Consider the following 17,415-nt stretch of genomic DNA (forward strand, 5'->3'; position numbering starts at 1 on the left):
CTTAAGTTAAAAGAATCTAACTTAAAACAACTAATTTAAAAGAAGATTTCATACTAGCCAATAGGATTTAAGGACCTATTAACCAATAGGAACACTTCACTTAAATTAGACCAATTGAACCAATTGGATGCAACCAATTCTAAACCGGTTCAATCTAAAAACAGGAAAATAAACTAAGTATGGAAAATAATAATCCTAATCTATGGCTCCCTAATCAAGCCCTAAGTTCAGGACTTCGTCTTCTTCCTACTTGGAGCTGCATCAAAAATACCTCATTTTTATGAAGCAACAAATATACCCAAGTAGTACGAGTATGACAATCAATAAAAGTAACAAACCAAGGACAACCAATGAAGAAACACAACGGGCAGGGCCCCAAACATTAGAATGTATCAATTGAAACTTGAAAGGGAGTTTTACTAATATTATAAAAACTAGGATAAACAATGCGAGTCTGCTTGGCTAAAACACACGCATCACTAGAAAAAGTCATTTTGATTACGATGCTGAAAAATAGGAAAAAGTTTAGCTAAAGTACTAAGGGGTGGATGACCCAAACGCCTATGCCAATGATGCAAATCAGATTAAGCTAGTGGAAGAGAACCCGTGTGAAGAGCTTGAGAAGGAATAGTGGTTGAAGGAGACTGTCCATGATCATGCAAGTACAAACCACCATGCACTCTACCACTGCCAATCGTTTCCCCGTTACCAAGTCCTAAAAAACACAATGAGATGGAAAAAAAGTGACTTTACAATTTAAATCTCTTGTAAGAGTACTAATGGAGAGGAGATTAGTAGTAAAGTTAGGGACATGTACCATAGAGGAAAGAGATAATAGAGGAGAGCATCGAATAGACCCCTTCCCTGAAACAGAAGAGAGGGAGCCATCCACAACATAGTTGGCAAGGCGCCTAGGCGAACCAAGGCGATCGAGGGGGGTAAAAAACCAAGATGACAAGGCGTCACCTAGGCGACCAAGACGACACCAGAAAACAAGGCGAGAGAAAGGCACCTAGACACCTAGGCGACGCCTTGACAAGTATGATCCACATCTCTAACTCTATCTTTACCTGAACATGGAGAGTACTAGAAAAAATGGGTAGAGGACTCGATCATATGATCAATGGCCCCTGTGTCTATTATCCAAGGGTTGGATACAACTGAGGCACAGTGGCCACTGAACGAGATACCTAAATGGGTGAAATTAGAGTCAGAGAGTGCAAGAACCGAAGTAGCAGGAATTGTGGCAGCGGAGGTAACAGATGGTGAAGAAGATGTCGAGGGCTCTACCACTATCATAAGACACCTGAGAAGTAGAAGCTCATTCTGAGATAAAGAAGATCCCATAGGTACAGTATCAGTCGTTTCAGTGTGATGGGCATAACCTGAATGAGCAGGAGTAGAGCAACCACAACCACGGCCACAAGATGTAGTGGGACGACCATAGAGTTTCTAGTAGGTTTCCTTAGTGTGACGTTCCTTCCCACAGTAGTCACACTTGACCAATTCCCTATCAGTAGCGGGACAGTCACCAGAACGGGTAGAACCTACTCTAGGTTGAGATCAAGAGTCTGAACCTGTATAGAGGGCTGATCTCTCCTGAGATATGGGCTGCAACATCGCAGTATGGCAACTATCTTCCGTATGAACCAAGGAATATGATTGCTCTAAGGTTGGAAAGGGGTCATGAGTTAAAACATGAGCTCGAATTTGATTAAACTCCACATTTAAACCAGCCAAAAGTTCATACACCCTGAGCTTCCCTTTTCTTGAAGTTCGTGGCATCTATGGAGCAGGATGCCTGAAATTTCTCATAAAAATCTAACTCTTGCCATATCCCACACAACTCTAAGTAATACTAAGATAGTATCATCTCGTTCTGCTTGGTTTCATGAATTTTCTTCCTCAACTCATAAACTTGAGCATCATTCCCCACCTGGGAATAGGTATCTTTGGCCTCTTTCCAAATCTTGGCAGCAGTATCCATCAACAAATAACCCCTTGCAATATTGGGGTGCATAGCATTGAGAAGAAAAGACACATTACCAGGGAGTTGTCTAAACTCCATTTCCTTTGAGATGGACCAACAGCAGTAGGTTTCTCAGTTTCACTTGTAAGATACCCGACAAACCCTTGGGAATCGATAGACAAGAAACGAGACCATATCAAGTAATTGCTCCCATCCAACTTTATGGAGCTAGCAGGGAACGAAGGAAAATCACTATGAGTCCCACAACTCACTCCATTGGTTCCAGCCGATGCATTGGTTAAGTCAGACATGACTATTGATCCTAGAAAATATCACAAGTAGAGAAAAGAGATCTCTCTAGAACATGTAGCAACAAGTGGTCTTCACAACGATTTCATATTCATGAATCAGGGCCCTTAGGCCATACAGATCTAGGCCGAAGAGCACCAAATAAGCAAGAAGGAGCCCTCAGTGGGAAGGGAATCACTACCGAAGGCAAAAATAATGGTGGCGCTCAATAGGAAAGAGAACCGAGAGAGAGGTGGAAGGAGAGAAAGGAGAGAAAGGAGAGAGAAAAGTGAGAGGCAAGAGAGAGTGGCAGATGGTGATGGCCGGCGAGAGAGTGAGTAGCGGTGCTAGGGTGAGCGGTGGTGGCAGCGCTAGGTTTTTGGTGACTCCACTATGGCATTAGGGTTTGGATCTCAAGGTGGATCCTCGCTTTGATACCATGAAGAATTTTAGGGAATTGTGACTTGTGTCAATGAGACACCAACCAGCTTTATTTATAACAGAATGATATGAGATGTAAGTACAATAATGCCCATATGGCAACTGATGTAAATAAGTCACTTAGAGGGCTTATTTTATTAAAAATAAGCTTTGGGTTGGGTTATGTAGGTGTTGGGCTTTTGATCCAATGGGTTTATTTTGTAATTGGCCAATTTAATGGGCCTAAAATATGGGTAGAAAGTAGGAAAACGGGATTCACTTCATTAGTTTAGTTAGAGTCCTTTTGAGTTTGTTTTCTTTATTATTTCACTTTCCTAGTCAATTTAGGTTACCTTATTAGTTAGGATAGGGTTAGGCCTTTCCTTTTTAGCGTCTAAGTCTATTTTTGAGTCTTCTATATAAGTTTGTAAGGGAAGCCAGCATTGTACACGAATTTGATTAATGAAATATTGGCTTTAGCCTTTGTTAAAAACCCTGAGATATGTTGGGTGAGATGCCCAGGGCGAGCTGAGATAGCCATCCCCCTTCCCCAACCCCCTCCATTGATCTTCAATCAAGCTCCATTCAAGTTTCACTTCTGCCATTGCCGATCTCTTGAAGAAACATATTTTGTCGCTGGAATTTCTCTGCAAGGTTCAGGATATTTTCAAACAACAAGTCTGAAATTGAAATTCTGCAATTATTCTTCTTCTCTTCTAGAAGGTCACATGTAAGGTGATTTTCGTGAGAATTCTGCCCAGCCAAATCTAACCGTTAGAACCTGCTGAATTTTGATCGAATCCTTCTCAAACCCTAAGAGAGACTCGATCCAAATTTCAATACCATCCACCAGCCGATTGTCTGAAATTACCCTTTTACCCCTCAATCCTATTTCTACTAGGATTCCTCAATAACTTCAGATTTAGTCATCTGTTTTAACTATAACTTTCAGCATCTCTTATCTCTCATATAATCCACACTCTCCTAACTTAACCCTAACATCTAACCCTGGGTCCCATCAAACCCTAACCCTAATTTCACAATTTCTCATATTTTAACCTAGCCAAATTCCGTAATCCATAGCAGATCCTGGTTATGGATTCTAGTTGGTATCCTACCAATCTAGAATTACATTAGCAACACTAGAGAAAACCCTAAGGACAGTTCTACCCTTATACCCATATTACAACAGAACTAGATGAATATAAACGAGAAAATAGATTCTGAATTCCATCAGTTGCCTCTACCTCAACTCAACAGACTTATCCCAATTTTATGGGGCTGGCTACATAAGTCATGTTTCTACATTCAACTCTATTTAAATTCATTTGTTCCTAAACAAAGTCATCCATAGCTTTTCTTACTTCTCTCCAGGCCATCTTCGGCCTCACCTTAATTCTTCAAGAATGCACCACATCGTTCTTACTCTCACTGCATTTGATGGCCTTCATTGTACATACCAAACCATCTCAAACGACCTTCCCTCAACTACACCCATTGGAGACACTCCTACATTACCTTGAATATGTGCATCTCTTATTTGATCTATTCTTGTCATTCATCCATCTCAACATCCTAATCTACATTGCAGGAAGACAGTTTTCTACACACAACTCAGAGCCAAATCCTCACATGTTACAGTTACTTGGAATATCCAAATTAGACTTGACTAATTTATTCCGCAATATCATCTTCACTACTCAATAAATGGAATAAGAGTAAATATGGTAATATATCTGTCGAGGTTGGTTCTAAAACAAACCTTCCAATCTGTCCAATGACTTTACAGCCAGAACTTGCAGTAAATCCTCAATAGCTTCTTCTGTTATCCCAGAAGATTTCAGCTCCCTCTTGATCTCATCCATGGGAATCTTTTCCATCTGTTTCCAAGTTAACAATATTGTAATATAAGAGATAAGGAAATTTATAACTGATATCATGAAAAAAACGGCAGCTTATGCAGTTACAAGGCTGATCTGACCTGACCCAAGAAGAACCAGGTCCAGACCTGGGTGTCGGTTCAACTGGTTTATATAGGAGTTTGTTTTGTTTAGGATTTATTTGCCAATTGTTCTTTACCATTATAGTTGTTATACTAACCTTGTCAACTATCTATAGGAGAAAAGTATGAAGATTCTAGCTACTCATGAAGTCATGATTCAGTGTGAGGACAAGATAGTGAATATACTAACCTTGTCAATGATGATGCAAACTTTGCCAAACAAATTTTCTGGAATAGAGTAGCAGCGAAGCACTTCTTGTAAAACCTGTCAGAGAAAGGAAAACCCCCATTAAAGGGAGAAACTAATTCTCTGTAGTTCTGTATCCACTGCCCATGATACTTCTTAACAGGCAAGGTAAGGAAAAGCATAAATCAACAATCAAAAAGCAGCTACTAATTAGAATAACAGAGTATTGGCAGGGAAAAGCTAAGGCTCAAATTCACTTCCTCACAAACATGACCTAATTTCATGCCGATGGAACACTAAAAATTTATGGTTCTTATGCCCTTCGTCATAAAGCTTAGAACCAAAAAGTAGACCACGCCTGAGATTTACCCGCTAAGAAGAACCACAAGAAGTAAGCAATGGAATGGCATTAAGCACTCAAAATATTGTAATAAACGTAAAGTATACAAGCATAAATGAACTTTGAGCATGCAAGTTATCTGAAAGCCATAGTCCAATCAATCCAAAGGCAGCGTTCCCTTGAAGCCAAGTGAAATAAATTTTTATCTGGTAAAGTGAAGTTAAGTGAAATGGAAAAAGAAAAAGAAAATTATCCATAGAGTGTCTGGCAGGAAGTAAAGTTGATGTGAATTGATAAGAAAACATGTGGGGCTCACAGCAAAAAGAAAGTAGGAGATGAAAATTTTAGGAGCTATTTCAGCAGAAAATAAAAAACAGGCATTTTAGGTAAGATATTACTTGACAAGTGACAAGAAAGAACATGTGCACACACAAAATAATTTCATTGCCTCCAAATGCATGGAAAATTAATATTTTATTGAAATTGTTGATTTACTTCAAATTTGACTATTTTCAATCACTTCACTTTCCGTTCACTTTAAGGTATGTGGATCTGCCATATCCTTCAACAATATGTGGAAAGCAAAATTCGAGACCACAAAAAAAATGGGAAAAGGTTATCAAAAAACTCTAGCTGTCCACAGTGTAGTTCAAAAGGAATATCCATTCATACCTTTCTGCTAGAAACTTTAAACCCCACATCTGATGCTGTGATTCCAAGTCGCTTGAAAAAGGTGACAATAGAAGAGATAAGCTCTGCTTCAGCCTATAAAAAGAAGCAACAAAAGGTTAAGATTGGAGAAGAAACTAGACAAAATTGCAATAAAAAACAGTGTGCTGAAACCATCACATAACAATGTTGGGGATGATTTCACTGCAAAGGAGAGGAGGGAAAGCAAAAGGAGAAGTGTAAAAGGAAACATAGACCAAAAAGAAGGAAAGAAAAGAGAATCAATAGTTATAAGTAACAAATACAGAAAGCAGTTTTTCAGGTAGGTGATCCTGGTCCAGAGGTGTAATGGCAAGAGCATGCCGGAAAGAAAATTGACACTTGAAGCAGTAAATAGTTAAAGTAAGAGCCAACCATGGAAGCACTCTGCTAGTTGTTCATTGGTTCCTCACCAACCCGGACCATTTCCCAAAATTAATACAGGTTTTTTGAAGCAAGATATGTATCAGGCACTTCTCATCAGCACCGAGAGACGGAGAAGAGGAATAAAGAAAAGAAGACAAAAAAGAAGATAAAGAAGCAGCAGCAAATAAACTATTTTTTTCATGTCGTTAAGTCAATCTGTTCTGATTCAAACATAAAACCCCCAGGGGTGATGTTAGTCCAACCTCCAGTTTGGTTTGAAGACTTCTCTTGAAAGGATCCAACTGAATATGAATACTCAATGAAGTAGCTAAAATTTTAAAATAGTACTGTTCAACGAGTCAAGCTCCACAGTAGGAAAAGTTAATCGAAGAGAAGAAATTTAAAGGAGAAAAAATAAATCCAAACCATCCAATGCGATAAATTTTGACAATGAATAGCAAATCTAAACCATGGGTATCAGGGCCATTTTTTGCAGTTGTGCACTACTATAATTCAAAAGTGAAGCAGCACCATCTATAGTGTTTGTAACATACTGTAACTTCAGGAACACCAATTATATCCATATTCCATTGGTAGTGTTCACGACGCCGTCCCCTTGTCATCCGCTCATAACGCCAACACTGCCCAATGGCAAACCATTTTAATGGGAGGGAGACAGATTTTCTGGACAGAGAAAAAACATGGACATCAAATTCTGGCATCTGTACCTGGATACAAAAATCAGAAATAAATAAATGAATAAACAACTACAAAGGTTTTAAGACTTTTAACACATTTACCTATTGAAACAGCCAGAAAAGACATGACTAACAGTTAACATGAAAAAGAGATCTCTGGTTTTCCAAGCCAGGAAAAAAAATAAATAACAAGTACCCTTTCTGTATCACAAGCCTTGCCAAAGAAGGAGTCAGTTCAGGTCTCAAAGCAACACGACGATTTCCCCGATCCTCAAAACTGTACAACTGAAAGGGTACAGGGAAATTACTAACACCACATAACATAATTTATGTATGAGAGAGCTGAGAAGATTACAGGCCAGAAAAGCTAATAGACCAACGATGACATGGAAGATGGTAAATTAGAAGAAACAGCAACAAGATCATCATGGAAAAGAAAAAGGAAAGAAAGGAACACACACTGAATTGCACATACAAAACTAACATGGACTGCGTGTTTGTATGAATATATGCATCGTATAAACACAAACACGCATACATATATGTATCTCTACATATGTATACAATTTGTCAAATGACTATTTGCTAAACAAATCATCAAATCCAGTAACTAGACACAAAATATTGTTAGCACACACCATGTCTACCCAAAAACTTAAAACAGACACCCCATACAGAACTTGAAGCTTAGCAAAAATGCCTCAAGGCATAGCCTTTGAAGTTCACACCCCAAACGATGAGTCACACACCTCATACCAAAGTCATTGACCAAATACATTAATTGAAAACAGTTCTCTTCACGGATTTTTAAGATTTAATCAATAACAACAACAATAAACTCAGCCTTATCCCAACTTAATGGGGTTGGCTAAATGGATCCAAACAAAACAAAATAGAGAAAACAGAGTTATATATTTGATAATAGCTTAACTATATATTTCATATGTTTAACACAATTCTTTCTAGCCCTCTTAATGTCCTATTCACTTAAAGGGTTTCTCTGTTGAAGCCACTGAGCCACAACCCTGCATTTCAATTCTTTGCTCAAATCCCCTCCCAACCTTTTCTTTACATGATGGTCTCAACTGTCGCGTTGATTTGTATCTTACACAAACTTGAAAGAACCCCATGCAGAAATAACATAAACAATTTCTGTAATAGAAACACCAAACATCAATCTGACGTCAAATCAAACTTTGGGACCAATTGATAACAACGAACAAAAAGGTAGAAGATGAACAAAAATAACATACTTGTGAAGAAAAATGAAATTAGATTAGATCAAGAGTGATTCCTCACCTATCCTGTCAGGGGCCCAGTCGAACGCTCGAGTATTGTGGTTCCTCTACGCCTAGGAAACCAGAATTTTGAACCATGAACGAAGAAAGGCATGAGAGAAAAGCATATTGACTGGAGGGGACACCAAAGGCCTCTGCCCTTCCATCCCTTGGATAGATAGAGAGGGAGGGCAGAGCTTTTGGTTTTTTCATGTTATGTTGTCAAAGAGTTGAACAATGAAAATAGATGGCGAGTGCCTGATCGAATTGATCGGATCATGTAGGAACAAGGTTCAAGTCTATAGCCGGTCTGTTAGGATGCCTCAACTGCATATATCACTGCACTTCCACTTGACACCTACCGTAATGATAAACGGCGAGACAAAACACCACCATGTGACACATACTTGTAATTTTTGTTATTAACAGATTTTTGCCTTCATCATCAAATAAAATGAGATAGTGGAAAAGGCTAAATGTATAATTCAAAATTTTCTGGAGCCAATAATGTAAGCAGGCAGGTTGGTGGTTAGGGCTTTTAACTTACTAGGTCAGTAATTATTAACTTGTCAACCACAATCAACAAGAGGGACCACAAGGTTTTTTTGGCCTTTTCTTTCTAAGTAGGAAAAAAAAGGGGCGTACCCAATGTACGAGGCTCCCACCAATGCGGGGTCTGGGGAGGGTCTTAATGTACGCAGCCTTACCCCAGCTTTGCAAAGAAGCTGTTTCCAGACTCGAACCTGCAACCAATAGGTGCCTTGTTATGTCTTGGGTTGGAATGCAGAATGTCAGCCTATCAGGTAAAACTGCCTCAAGCTCCACAATTCAACTTATTTTGTTGTCCCCCCAAAACTTTCATTTTTTTACACACTAAATTTTCCGTTTGGTTTTGGAGTTTCTTCTTCTTTTTTGTCACCCTGAAAATTTTTGTCTCGTGTGAATACCACTTCACTTAACAACATAGTTCAGCTCAATTCTAACTAAATGGCCACTAAAAGTTTGCCTTTTCCCCTGCTTCACTTAACTTCACTTCATTATTAGGGTAAACATGCTCCCAATCCGCCAAGTTCATCTCAGATCTAGCCAAAGACAGAATAAAATTACTGAACTTCATTTAAATCCTCTCCCACAAATGCAATATATAGCACAAGGTGTCATTAACTGGTTTAATTTTTGTTTGTTTGTTTGTTTGGATAATTAACAATTTTACTGATGATAATAAATATAACTGTACAAGCTACTGATAACACAACAAGAACAGCATCAGACAAACAACCAAAAGGAGTCCATGTATGACTCAAAGCCAAACTAAGTTTAAGTTCTGATTATAAAGGAATGTCCATCCTAAAACATATTTCCCCTTGTTTAGCCAAATGATCTAATACCTCATAAACAGTCCTTGCATTTCATTGAAAATAAAGGTACCAAAATATTGACAAGTGGTAAGAAGATACAATGGCCTTACCTAGAAGAAATGACCTCAGTGCTTCCACTATCCCACTAGCAAGCTAAGGAGAGGCAACGAGTGTAGACAATAAAGATAGTAACTCAAAAGTATAACAATAAACTAGTTTATGCACAACTGAATGTTGCCAACATGTCCATCACTTCTTGAATACCCCAACTAACTATTTCCTTTCATTATAATTGAAAAAATAAATGCAGAAACGTATATAAGCTTACCAAAAATAGTAAGTTCAGGTTACCTGGTCTCTGATCTCCTCCCCAGCTTTTCTAATGAAAAGCGCCTCCGACTCGAGCACCGGATAATCAACCTCTTCAAATCCAAACAACCGAGAAACCTTCAATAACCAACATATTACATTCAATCAAATGGTAAATCCAGTTGACCAACAAAATCAAACTAAACAAATAGAACACGAAAGCAACAACGTTACCTCTCTGAAATTATGGAAAAGCCAACTTCGTAAACGCATCTCCTCAGGAGGGAAGTCCCTGGTTCCTTTCGGAGGATTGACGTCGATCTTGTCTGATACTTCGACGACGGGAGGCGACGACAGAGTTCCAGACCTACCGCCGCCAACATTTTCAGATGAATTCAAGCTAATAGATTGTGCTGAACAAGGCGACGAATGGAGGTTCCTATGGTTTTGAGAGATGGAAAATCTGGGAATGCGGAATCCGTGATTTCGGTTTATTGCGACGAGTGAGGACGAGAGATGAGAAGGAATTGGGGTTTGAGAGAAGTGTTTAATAGGGAGGTTTAAGAGGGAAGGAAGGAGAACGGAAGTGGAGGGTTTAAGGTAGAGGTTGAGACGTGGGTGGAGGACAAGGAAGGACGTGTTTGCAGTCATGGTGAGACTTGAGAGGGGCAGAGCACTGAAACTGAAAGCTCCCACAACTCCACACACACTTCCTTCTGGTTATCTCTTCGGCTTCGAGCCTGTGGACCCACCACCATTGCTCAAATGGGTAACTCAACTCGTTCGGGAGTTTGTCGATACGGGTGGACCGGTGCCAGCGAGTCATTTGGCTCGGATTCCCCTTCATCGCGGCTTTGAGGAAAACTTTTTTTTTGGGGGGGGGGGGGGTAAGGAAAACTCAGTCCCATATAAAATATCCATTTGAATTAGAGTGCGGGTAGACCTTTATCCGCTGCTGTGCCATTGTGCGGCGCAGCAGCGGCCATGTGTGCACAGTGGGGCTTGCTATGCACACATGGGCGCTGCTGCACCCCACGATGGCACAGTAGCAGATAAAAATTTGAGTGCACGTGGCATAATATGAATGGACACTATTATATCATCTACTCCAAATTCACACTATTTATATCATCGCAACTTCCCTTGCGTTACAAGGGAGGCAGCCAATGGCTTTCCATATGTGGACTTTTTTTCCAATACCAATTACTAACTTGATGTATCAAAGCTATAGGGTTTTTCTAGTGCCAATTGTCGACTTGATGCACTAGTCCTCCTCTTTTATCTAGGATTGTGACCAACAACAAATATTGACAATGCTAGAAACTAAGATGAATATCAAACACAACATTAGTCTTCCACCTATGATCGTAAACATCTTAAATGTATTCTAGGTTGATTTTACATTCTCGAGTGATAAAATCAACTATTTTTATCTTTAAGAATGCAAAATCGACTTCGAATGCATTCCATGAATGCATACCAAACATTGCCTAAACATTTGGTATGCATTCTTGGAATGCGTTATCGAATGCATACCAAATGCAGCCTAAGACTTTGGCTTCTAAATCACAATCATCGAAATGAGTAATCAATGTGAACTCTAGTATAAGATTATTTGTTCTCTCCAAGTATCTCGTCTAAAATCATCAATCTACCAGAGGAGATAAGAGGTATTAAAGTAAATTAGATTTCATAGGATACCATGTTCCTGGTGGGCCGGGCTAGGTACTTTTTTTTTTTCTTTTTAAGATTGGCATGGGTAAAGTGTCCAATTTGGACTTCAAAGAAAGGCCCAACCCAACTCAAAAGCATGGTCACCGTCTGACTATGACAAAAAGGCCATGCAGTAAAGAGAAAGCTCTTCCCACTAAAAAATAGGTGACCCAGTTTCTCTGAACTTATGGTGAAGAGAGAATCTCTTCATCCACATGATTTTTTTTATTAATTCATCCACATGATTTGATTCTTTTGAAGAAAAAAAAAAAGGTATTTCGGACCTTCAGAATTAATGATTCACTTTTCTCGAAGTTTAATCATAATGTCAAATCATCATCATTGAAGTGATTCTTTCGTTGTTTACAGAGAAAAAAAAATTTCTTTCTTTTTTTGTTTTCTTCTTCAAACTATACAAATAGAACTATAGATTAACATGACCCCGATAAACCCTTAGTTTTAGATTATTATTATTATTTTTTTTTTTATGAAAAGAAAATTTGATTAAACTTAAAAAATAAAATTTGTACAATTCATGCACAAGAGGGTAGGGGAGGCAGATTTAACACAAGATTTAAACCAAGAGACAATAGAGGGGTAGCCAGTTCTTTAAAAAAGACGCCACTTGTTCGATCCAAAATCTTCAAAAAATAGGACAGGACTTCAGAAGGCCATGGGAAAATGGATGGAATTGAAAAAAGTCCAGGTAGCACCTTATTAGAGTACCAAACTTCTTTCAGCTTCAAACCTCTCACGACAGCAAACTCTAGACCATTGAGAATGGCAATCAACTCAAGTTCCAAAAAATGATTGTTTTTACATCGCACAGCAATCAAAAAATGAATTTTCCCATGTATCAAAAAACCAAAAGCCCATCTAGGTTTACCTAGATCTTTGGAATCGAACCCTACTCATAACAAAACTAGGAAATCAAAAGTAAGTAAATCAAAACTAGGATTAGCCTTAGTTTTAGATTTATCTCGATGCTTTATGCATTGATTAATTATACAGGCTATGTAGTATCCAACTCTCCTTTGAGCTCTAAGATTTCCTTTGTTGATCAGTTTCAAAAAAGTTAAAATCACATCATTGATCATTTATTTATCAAAAAAAATCATTGATCATTTGAATATGTAGATATTTTTTTTCTTCTTTGTTTGGTTTTAACAATATGGGATAAGGCTGAGCACGCTGTTGGGCTGCCCAGCCATATGTTTGTTTCTCTCTCCTTGCCCTTGTGAAATGACTCCCCTACCTAGTGCATCTGGTGCTCCCCATTGGTGCGTGCCACTAGATTGTAAAAAGCGAGGGATGTGCCCAACCTTTGCTCTAACAATATATTAGTTGAGAATCCTACACCTAAGGGTGTTAAACGGTCTGGCTTCAATTAAATGGTTCGGTTTCGTTTTAAACCGTTTATTAAACGGTCTCAATTTTGAAATCATAACCAAACTATTTATTAAATGGTTTCACGGTTTCAATTTCAAACGGTTCGATAAATGATTTCTGTTTGGTTTTGGAACATTTATGTACATTTAAGAGTATTAAACGGTTTGGTTCAATTCAAACCATTTAACTAAACAGTCTCAGTTTTAAAACCATAATCGAATCATTCATTAAACGATTTGGTTCGATTTCGATTTGAATTTGACACCCTTAATTACACCCATCCATGACGAGTTCATAGCCTCTTTTTTCCATCAAGAATTTTCTTTGTCGTTGACCCTTTTGACCAGCATAACATTAGAATAGGTCTACCTGCAAGAAGAAATGGGAGCCGAATGAAAGTGAAATTAGTTTAAGGAAGGAAAGGAAAAATTTTGTAATGCTGATGATATAATAAATTTAAAATAATATTAAATAGGATAATTAAAATTTTAAAATGAATTATTTATTTTTGTATTCTTTTTTTTTTTATAAACAATTATTTATTTTTTATTCAAATCTATAGAATTTGGTTGAAAAATAAAGTAAAATTTAGTTACTACAATCCACAAGGGTTTGAGTTATTAGACCATAATTGCTCTTAACAATTACAAAATTTGTATTTTGGCCCCCCTTTTTTCATGACAAGAGATCATTGTCTGGTCATGTGGAATATGCATCAGTGTGGGGCCAATGAGAACGCTCACAAAGGCATCCAAATAGATGCAATTTTTTATTTCATGCACAAGATCTACACGATTAGATGGCATTCTTTTTAATGCTTGCACCGGTGCGAGAACCAATGAAAGCATGCATAGGAGGATTTTTCTAAATGAGATTTTTTATTTCATTGGAGATTGAACAATAATTTTATAAGGTCTTATGCTAGGCGGAGGAACCACGGACTCGGCTCCTATCCAACACCCTGCCCGGGCTGCATGTGCAGCATCGGACACAATGAGATGTGAAAAGACCCCCTCACCCCTACCTGAACACCTTGCCCAAGCAAGAATGAGGCCGTATTTTCACGCCTCACAAGGCATTGCACATGTAGCCCGAGCAGGGTGTTGGAGAAAATCCTGTTTTTGAGGAACCACACGACCAAATACCATCCTCCCCCCTCCCCTCGTTTTTTTTTAGGCATCACATGCAATTTGACATTAGTGAATGATTTAACATGCCAAGCTTTGTCAAACATTTTAAGTTAAGACTTCCATTTGGCTTTCCATTTACTCTAGTTTTGGTGGTTGGGTCTTTGATGAGGCAAGTCACAAATGGTTCAAGTCAACAATATACCCTTTTTTTCTCTCTATCTCCTTCAACATTTAATCATGTTGTTTGTGTGCGCTGAAATGACCCAAGGCTTGAGACTTTTGAGTCGTGAACTCATGATTGAAAGCATGGCAAAGCCAAATAAAAAAAAGGAAAGGTTGAAAACACAAACCATTGAACAATGATCCACAAAACATAGTCGCATCTTCATGAAGGTGAACACTGATTTATTGTTTTCCCAACCGGTCCAAGGTTCGAGGGTTAGAAATCGAATTGCTAATTCAATCGAATCAGACCGACAATTCAAGTCCGATTTTGAATCGAATGATTCGTCTTGGATTTTTTTCCCCGGTTCTGTCCGATTACGATCTGATTGATTACCATTGAATCAGATTCAGAGATGCAGATTCTATTACCGATCCCACATACTTGAACCTTTACCAGTCCAAAACATTAGGATTAAGGGTATCGATTGGCCGGTTTGTTCGAGATGAATCAGTTTTGATATGTTACTAGGCCAACCTAAAACCAAACCGTTAAGGGAGTTTCGATATGGCTTGATCCGGTTTGAAACTCACAATTAAGACTAATTTATTGTTTTCTCAACTGGTCCAAGGTTCGAGGAATAGGTATCGAATTGCTGATTCCAATCGAATCTGACCGTCAAATCTAGTCAAATCATATAGGAATTGATTGGTCTGATTCCTATTCCGGTCATTTTGAATCGATTGATTTGTCTTGGATATGCCAGTTCAATCCGATTAAGATCTAATCGATTCCAATTGAATCAGATTCGATGGAGCCGATTCTGTTTCCGATCCTACTTACTTGAACCTTGAACCGGTCCAAAACAGAGAGATTAAGGGTGTCATTCAGTTAGTTTAGTCGAGTTGAATAGGTTTTGGTTTATTACTAGACCAACCCGAAGCCAAACCGTTAATGAAGTTTCAGTTTCAATATCGTTTGATCCGATTTCTTATTGGTTTTTTTGTTATCCTTTTGTATCGGCTTCAGTTTATTTTGGTTTCAATTTTACATGTATACATAAGCCAAACAATGAGAGTGGTCTAGAGTACACACCTACACCGATAAACATCACCAAGTGGGTTGAGAAAGTTTTACAAAAAAAAAACAAAAAAAACAGGTTGAGAAAGAAAGATAGAGTAAGAGAGAAGCCTACACGAGGAAACTACAGAAAGAGAACCCTCAGAATAACAAAAAGCTAAAGAGATAAAAGAGAAATCTCAAAACATAGCGAAATGCAATTGGTCCCTACCCAAAAACCTTAAAGGGTAGATAGAACTTGGCGCAACGGTAAAGTTGCTCTATTACGATCTACTGGTTCCAGATTCAAGTTGAGAAACAACCTCTTTGTGAAGCGGGAGGTAAGACTACATGGTCTCATTTTTTTTGGTTTTTATGAGTTCAATTTGATTTAGGTTGCAATCAATTCTACAAAATCTTAGCCCTAAACCAAACCAACAATATTCAATTTAGTTCGATCCAAACTGAACCGATCGGTTCAACCAAAACTTTGCCACTTGTTTTTGGGTGGGGGTGGGGGTGGGGGTGGGGGTGGGGGTGAGGGGAGTAAACAAAGTTTGACACCCTTAAGAGGAATGAAAAGATTGATTAGCTATATAGTATGAGTGGGTTCTTCCCTTATTAATATCTTTGAGGCTTGTTGATAAGGATCAATTAAGTGGCAATCATCATCAATCAAAGTTGTTTGGGACACAAATGGTCAGATATCAACTTCATTCAATTTTGTTCGCAGCAGCCGTTCTAACTTGTAAGGTGACGACTCTGTGAAATCAAAATCTTGATTTCTGTCCAACCACGGTCCCTTCCCCCCTCCCTCTTCCAAAATTGCAACCCAACAGTGACAGTTGTCGATAGCTCTATGTGTCGGTAATGGACTTTGGCTTTCGGGACAGTGGACGTGGAAATATCCTTCCCGAAAACAAAAGTGGAACACCATCGGGCGATATGTACCGGTTTTATTAATTACTAATACTGTATCAGTAGTACGGTACGAATAAGAAGTAAAATGGTAAGAAAACTCAAATTAAAGGAAATTCAGGAGTAGTTTTGTTCGATACAGCCGATGCAGGCCGATACCGTATTGGTATCATATCGATTTTGCGTGTTGCCGATATCCATTCCGATAACGTGCACTAAAACTATGGAACTAGGGTATGGGCGGATCGGCTATCGTTTAGTTTCAAAACCAATATTATATCGTGTTTGATCATTTTCATTTTACTTTTGTTTCTATCGTATCATTGATCTGGAATCAACGAATTATCACCTCCAATTTGCTGCTCGCTCCAATTTCCTCCAATTCCTCACATTGGAGTGAAATGACTACCTTACCCCACCTTGGGCAGTGTTTTTGGGTAGGGGGTAGGGTGGTCATTTTTGCTCCTATGTGAGGAATTGAAGGAATTGAAGGGAAAATCCCCAGTACTGGGGGTGCTGTTGCGCCGCACAATATCATCCCCAGTACTGGGGGCGCTGCTGTGCGCATCGTGCGGTGCAACAGCACCCATATGTGCACAATGTGCCCCACCGTGCACACATGGGCACTGCTGTGTTGCATGATGTGCACAGCAGCGCCCCTAGTACTAGGGGCGATAAAGATCCGAATTGAAGCGGGCAGACAACGATTTCTTGTGCAAGGGTGTAAAAATGAAACATATATCATCAAAAAAATGAAACATAGTCGATAAATAAAACCCATTAAAACATGTACTATTTTTTTTCCCTCCGTTTTTAATGTACGAAAAGTCCAGACCATGGCCATAATATGCTGGTGAGGGGAACTATTAAAAGAAATCAATAACTGATCAAAACCGCCTAAAGAGATAGCAAAGGCTTGGACTTGGCTTTTATAAAGGTGTCAAAATCAAATCAAAACTATTTATCAAAATTGAATGGAATCGTTTAAATCGAAACTATGAAACTGTTTAATAAATTGTTCGATTATGATTTCAAAAGTGAGATCATTTAATTAAACGATTTAAACTGAAATCGAACCATCTAACCGAAATAGAGCGCTTAACATTCTTAGTTGTACATAA

At 38.6% G+C, this 17,415-nt stretch overlaps 1 protein-coding gene across 2 annotated transcripts in view; it reads right to left on the minus strand.

Annotated features, from left to right (window-relative positions):
• The window catches only part of LOC122651717 (histidine--tRNA ligase, chloroplastic/mitochondrial-like), a 28,286-nt gene extending 17,665 nt beyond the window's left edge, over positions 1 to 10,621 (minus strand). Inside the window, exons 1-7 of one of the 2 annotated variants that reach the window (XM_043845217.1) lie at positions 10,157 to 10,620; positions 9,965 to 10,060; positions 7,175 to 7,263; positions 6,835 to 6,964; positions 5,879 to 5,971; positions 4,870 to 4,944; positions 4,440 to 4,557 (exon numbers count right to left, since the gene is read on the minus strand). In XM_043845217.1, the coding sequence (XP_043701152.1) occupies positions 4,440 to 4,557; positions 4,870 to 4,944; positions 5,879 to 5,971; positions 6,835 to 6,964; positions 7,175 to 7,263; positions 9,965 to 10,060; positions 10,157 to 10,573 (1,018 nt within the window). In that variant the 5' untranslated portion in view covers positions 10,574 to 10,620. Of the gene's footprint in view, positions 1 to 4,439; positions 4,558 to 4,869; positions 4,945 to 5,878; positions 5,972 to 6,834; positions 6,965 to 7,174; positions 7,264 to 9,964; positions 10,061 to 10,156 lie in introns of both variants that reach the window. The other variant, XM_043845218.1, reaches the window with a different exon arrangement.
• Positions 10,622 to 17,415: the final 6,794 nt, after the last annotated feature.

The sequence above is a fragment of the Telopea speciosissima genome, chromosome 2 (genome assembly GCF_018873765.1).
Source record: "Telopea speciosissima isolate NSW1024214 ecotype Mountain lineage chromosome 2, Tspe_v1, whole genome shotgun sequence".
Lineage (NCBI taxonomy): Eukaryota > Viridiplantae > Streptophyta > Magnoliopsida > Proteales > Proteaceae > Telopea > Telopea speciosissima.